At 40.9% G+C, this 6,364-nt stretch overlaps 1 protein-coding gene across 1 annotated transcript; it reads right to left on the bottom strand.

The window, feature by feature from the left end:
• Nucleotides 1–2,616: 2,616 nt before the first annotated feature.
• Nucleotides 2,617–4,447, bottom strand: LOC132985093 (protein C19orf12 homolog). Its single transcript, XM_061052677.1, has 2 exons — nucleotides 4,237–4,447; nucleotides 2,617–3,231 (listed from the first exon to the last, which is right to left on the bottom strand). Exons 1-2 carry the CDS (start codon nucleotides 4,394–4,396, stop codon nucleotides 2,966–2,968), a joined length of 426 nt encoding a protein of 141 aa, XP_060908660.1. The 5' UTR covers nucleotides 4,397–4,447; the 3' UTR covers nucleotides 2,617–2,965.
• Nucleotides 4,448–6,364: the final 1,917 nt, after the last annotated feature.

Genomic DNA, 6,364 nt, shown 5'->3' with positions numbered 1-6,364 from the left:
TAAATAAAATATTAAATGTTTGATACATTATGGGTTATTTGGTGAAATACAAATGTAAACTTTACAAATGTAAACTTTACAATGCTATCACATTAATTATTCTCAAAATATCATTACTGTGTAAAAATGTTATTTGAACAATTAAGTACTTTCTTCCATTTTCCCCTTTAATCCAGGCTGTATGCACACATGTCTGGGATCAAGATAATCCTGATTTTCTTGGATCAAGTTTTCCTAAACCTACTTAAATGTTCTGAACAACTCAAACTGGAGATTTTATCTAATTACAGAATCCTTGTTTATCTTGGAAAAAACACATTTTCAAGGTTTAATCCCGTCCGATAGCTTTGAGCCTGTTGGATAAACGCTGGTTCTTAATTGTGAAACCAATGAGGAAATGCCTTAAACCTGCATATTTTTAATGACCATCAGGGGGCGACTGCAATGGTTGCAAAAAGAAGTCAGATTGTATTGAAGTCAATAAGAAAAGCATAACTTTACTTAAGTTTATCACCTCAGTGAACGCTCTTTCATTGATTGACGACCATCAAGCGGGATTTTCTTGTGGGCTTGGCTAACTTTTAATAAACAAGTCTCTGTCATGGTACGGGGACCATACATCGTGATATGACAGGGGCTGTTCCGTTTTTAAACTCGGTGTCCCGCGTCCCCTCAAATATCTATAAAACACTAATGTCCCAGGTTTGAACAGTCCCTGTTCCGATTTTAACCAATCAAAACAAAACACTGTGCTTACATCACTGATTTGTCTGTTTAAATGTTGTTGCCAAAACTGTTTTTCTACTGTTTTAACCGATAGAAAACGATCACTGATGCACCATGTTCAAGTCAAAGTTCAGTACTGATTTATCTGTTCATGCTTCATTCATTCCGGGGTTACAGCTGTTCCTCAGCTAGCCTAGCTTATCGTTCTAACAAGACCTGCTGCGTAATGACAGGTAAGCTAGCTGTCATGCTGAATAGCTGTTTCCTGAAGAGCTCCGAGAGAGGGACAGCTTCCTTTGAAAAGTACCAGACGATGAATATTCTGCGTTTGCGTCTCTATTTTCAGTCACCCGCCGTGGACATGTTGAAGAACTAAGTCTTATTAAAATGAGCAAACACAAACGGTGGGTACAGGATGCAGGAAGTAGACGGATACATGGGGGTTTGTGTCAAATTAAAGCGGTTTGAAAATATGGTCATTTTATGTTGTGGTGACCTGAAATACAACATGTTCATCTTGTGAAAATACTCAAACACTGAGGAATCATTACATTTGATTTACGCCTGTTTGAGGTAACCAAAATTAAAAACTGCATCACTGTTGACATGTCTTATGGTTGCAAATAGCTGACAAAGATGCATAAAACAGAGCAGGGCCATTTTGTTCTTTTTTTGTCAGACTTTCTTTTTACCTAAAGAGCTTTGAGTGGTGACAGTAACCTTTGCACTGTTGTACCCTCACGTTTGTTCAACATGAACCCTGATTGAGTTCCAATGTCTTGGGTTACAAAGACGGGTGGAGAAAAATAAACACATTCATGAAGAGTCTGGATGGTCATACAAAAACATACAGGTCATCAAAATCACCGTGACCATGAGCTAAGTGTTTCTGTTTTATTAATACGATTTTTTACTAACTTTATATCAGGCATTGGATGTTTGTATGCTTGAGGATAAATTGTGTATAAAACAGAGATAATCACTCACTGATGTATTTAGAAAGAAAATCAATACGCTAAAGGTGTGAAATAGTGTTTACACTGTATTTTATTATTAAATGTGTAGGCCAACGTATTATCAATTAACAAAGGGAGGCTTTGCGTTGTCCTGGGACTAAACTGCTGGAAACTCTCGCCAGCTTCCATTGCAGACGGGATACTGCTGGTGGAGGAGGCACCACAGGGTGGGGGGTGTAAGACAGAAGGAGAATGTTTTTTTTATAAATGTTTATCACCTGTACTTTATTCAAAGATTAGATTTGTTTCTAATGATCCAAACATATGTGGATTACTCCTGGGCAGGGATTTTTTTGTAAGAAAGACATGAAATAAAGAAGCGGACAGCTAAATTGCGATAAAAGCTTGTGTTTGAAAAAGAAACAAAATTTATATTCTTTTGGAGAAATGTGTGTCGTGAATGTTTTATTTTAATGAAATGTAAAGCTCCACACAGCTTTTGATTGCTTGTTTCATTCATTTGTGGTTTGATTGGTTTGTACTTTTGAGGTTTAAGTTTTAAACGTATGCTTCCTGCTTTGGACTAAAGAGACTTTCTGTCTCATAAATCTGAAGTTTCTCTTCAAACACTCAAACTGAGAGCAGGAGGTTCAAGACGGGTGTGTTATTCTTATGAACGAGACCAAAACAAGTTTAAGTCTGGAAGTACATGTGTTGGGGGCACGGTGGACAAGTGGTTGGTGCGCGCGCCCCGTGTACGGAGACTGCGGTCCTCCAGACGGACTGTCCGGGTTCAGATCTGGCCTGTGGCTCCTTTCCCGCATGTTGTTCCCCAATCATCTCTCCCCTTTGACCCAGAGCGATGGCGTTTTCTGAAATTGACCCTGTAATCCTAAAAAACTTCACACCAGCAAATAATGACTCAAAAGCACAATAGCTTCAACACTTAATTTAATTATTAAGTCTAAAGATATAAAATGGAGGTACAAAAACACAACCTGATTCCAAGCGTGGGAAAAAGAGATGATGTCATAATCCAGAATAAATGATTTCCCAGGCACTTTTTTTTAAAACTTGTTTTAAAAAAGCAGAGAGGATGTAAATGATTGAGTGATGATTCCCTTCTTGTTATGACATCAGACCCTCTGAAGGCTCTCTGCTCTGATTGGCTCAGCCATCAAAGATAACATTCATGATTCACAGTCTTTCTTCCGATTGATTCTAAAATGTGTTTTAAGTACTGGGCTTGTGTTTTGGGAGAAAGGTCCATGAGCACCGATGCCTCAGTCCTGATAGCGCACCTCCGCCCTGAGCTCCTTGCTGATGTAGTTTAGTAACGCAGCGGTGACCTGCTGCTGGAGCGTTGCATTGCCCATCACCAGGGCGATGAGCTGCGCTGCATCGGTCCAGTCCAGGGTTCCTATGACGGCCAAGACGTCGTTGTAGAGCTTCTGCTGCTGGTTGGAAGGCAGCTCCATCAGGATCTGAGGCAGAGGTCTGAACTGCCCGCTGGTGAGCCAGCTGCCCAACAGACCGCCGACTGCTCCACCTGGAAGAGGTCAGATACAGGTTCAGGGTTCTTCAAATGTAGCGTCCGATAAAAACTGAAAAGACACCAGACTACACATTTAAAATCGTTCAGTACACCTGGAGGAGAAACCAGTCCAGACCACCACTCACACTCACACCTTTAGAGTCTCCAATCAACCGGTGTGTCTTTGCACAGCTCCTACATTGCACCTTTTGTACATTTTGTGAAGTCAAATTCCTTGTATGTGTAAATGTACTTGGCAATAAACCCTGATTCTGATTCTGATTCTGATATCGGCTGCTAGGTTACAAAATTTGTCTCGCAGCACTTCTGCTTGAGAATTACTTTTTAAAAAATGATTTTGTACACTAAACATTATGCTGTTACTGAAGGAACATTTACAATAGAATCATGTTTTTGCATTAGGGGCGGCTGTGGCTCAGTTGGTAGAGTCGGTTGTCTCTCAACAAGAAGTTCAGGGGTTTGATTCCCCAGCTCCTGCAGCGACATGTCCGACGTGTCCTCGGTCAAGACACTTAACCCCAAGTCGCTCCTGCTGCTTAGTCTGCGACGTGTGAATGGGATTAGTTACTTCTGATGGACTCTTTACCCAGCAGCCTCTACCATCAGTGTGTGAATGTGTAGGTGTGACCTGCGGTGTAAAAGCACTTTGAGGAGTCAAGAGACGAGAAAAGCGCTCTACAAGCTCAAGTCCATTTAACATTAGCAGCAGCTCTGGACCTGGATATTAATTGTACCCTCTTAAACGTGTCTGAGTCAAAGATAAACTGCTCCTCTCCTTGATGTTGACAGAAGCTCAAATCAGGGCAGGATTTTACACCTCTTTAAAATCTCCCCTTCAATGTAAAAGTCACATGGGCGTAATGCTGGAACCGTGTGGTCCCACCATTCAAAGGAAGCATTTGGTGGTGCCTGTATTGGAGGTTCATCAGAAAGCTTCAGAACCACAGATATCACAATTAGTCGTTTTTTTGTCCGAGCATTTTTTTTTCTTCTTCTTACCGACAGCGATCCCCGGAGGTCCAGCCAGCATCCCGCATACGAACGCAGCTCCTCCTGCAACCACGGCCCCTTTGGTGGAGTTTCTCACCGCCACCTTGATCTGATCATGAGCTGATATTTCACAGCACAGACGCATGACATCGTCCACCCGAGGAGCCATTCCTGCATCGAGACCCTGACGTGGACAGGAAAGTCGGGACAGTTGAGTCTTTGGGTTGGCAGCAGAAACATCGTCAATGTGTTCGTTTTGATTGAACGTCCCATGGGTCACAAACACACCACAGCCCTTAGGTTATTAGTGGGTTATTCTTCTCCGCTCGGGTGTCATCACAACGCCGTGTGCCAACGGGGCGATGCACAGTGAGCCTGCCTGTTGTCTGTCTCCGCTGCTTTCTCCTTGTTCTTAATGTGTGCTTAATGTGGTTTAACATCTAACTCGTATTTCTATGATATGCACGTTTAAAGCCACATATCTTCCATTTGCACGTACTCTTCTTTTTTTTTTTTTTTTTTTTGTGCGCTCTCTCCTTCTGGAGTAATGTGTCGGGTCACTTGAGAAGTAACCGTAGCTGCCGTAAAGCAGTTGTTGCCGCCGTAGACCTGCTCGCCGTGCAAATGTGTGATGTCGATTAAAGCTGAAGTCGTGGCGGGAAGAAGTTCTACGTCTGTGAACCGTTAGTTAACCGCCAGACATTTCGATTGCACATGTAACGCTAACTCATTGGAACAACAACAATGTGATCGTTTGTGCACAAGTAACAAACGTTACACGAGTAATAACCTCAACAAGTACTCGAGTACTCGTTCCCAGCCCTGATTTAGGCCGTGTCTTCTCCTCTGCTCCGTGTTTAGGAGACATTAAGGGAACTGAAACTTCATTACTTGTTGACATGTGAATCTGAATGGACCACCTCTGCTCTACCTTTCACAAGCAGAAGCTTTTAGCTAAAAAAAAAAGAAGGTAGAGATTTCTAGTTTTTTTTAAGCTTTGGTACTTTCCAATACTATGTCTCATTAACAACACAGGGATTGGATCGTTTAAAAACAACAACATAGTATTGAACAGTATCTATAAATCAAAAAAAGTTGACATCCTAAGTCAAATCTACTGTGGTTTCTCGTGTTGTGGTTTCTCATGTTGTGGTTTCTCATGTTGTGGTTTCTCATGTTGTGGTTTCACATGTTGTGGTTTCACATGTTGTGGTTTCTCATGTTGTGGTTTCTCATGTTGTGGTTTCTCATGTTGTGGTTTCACATGTTGTGGTTTCACATGTTGTGGTTTCTCATGTTGTGGTTTCTCATGTTGTGGTTTCTCATGTTGTGGTTTCACATGTTGTGGTTTCACATGTTGTGGTTTCTCATGTTAAACTTAAGGGGGAAAAAAACTATCTTTTAGCCTTATTTCAAACTACAAAACAATTATATTTTGTCCTGCATTTTTGGCACAAAATTATTTTCCTGTGTCGAGAATTGAAAAAGATGATAAATAGGGTTAGTGTCCAGCAGATATCAAACCACCAAATCCTATTCAATATTCTGATCTATCAATAGGTTGAGTTACTATCTGGCAGGAAAAAAAACTGAGATTGCAGATTCTGCACATGTCATCAATATAACAACAAAAAGTATGGAGCATGAATCTACGCTACTGTTATTGGCTGAATAGGAAGGAGACATCTGATTGGCTACAGACATTTGCCTGCTGAAAAAAATTGCATATGTGAATCTAACCACGGCAGGAGTCTCAAAAATCCCACACACAAATGCAGCGAGGTTCACAAATGACAAACAGTTTGTAAATGCAGACTGAACGGTTTATACATTTGTGGATTTCTATTCCATATATACAAAACTATAAATATTTGTGTGAATCAGAAATACGTTTGTGAATCTTATTTTTTTATTTGTGATTTTGTTTTACATTTATAACATATACCAGTGATCAAATATTATTATGGACATATTTCTGGTTTTCATGATTTCATGGCAGATTTTGTCATCTTTTCTTCATGTTTCCATTTAATTGATGTGTCATAATTGACCTGAGGGCCACGTTGAGGGTTGATGGGGGCCGCATGTGAACCCCGGGCCACCAGTTGCCCAACCCTGATCTAGGGTTAGATATAAA

Source organism: Labrus mixtus, chromosome 1, assembly GCF_963584025.1.
Source record: "Labrus mixtus chromosome 1, fLabMix1.1, whole genome shotgun sequence".
Taxonomy (NCBI): Eukaryota; Metazoa; Chordata; class Actinopteri; order Labriformes; family Labridae; genus Labrus; species Labrus mixtus.
This window is presented reverse-complemented; position numbering and strand designations above follow the sequence as displayed.

Coding starts and splice junctions, on each gene's coding strand:
- LOC132985093 (XM_061052677.1), bottom strand. CDS start 4,396: ATGGCTCCTCGGGTGGACGATGTCATGCGTCTGTGCTGTGAAATATCA. Junction 3,232..4,236: donor ACCTCCGGGGATCGCTGTCG/GTAAGAAGAAGA, acceptor GACCTCTTCCAG/GTGGAGCAGTCGGCGGTCTG.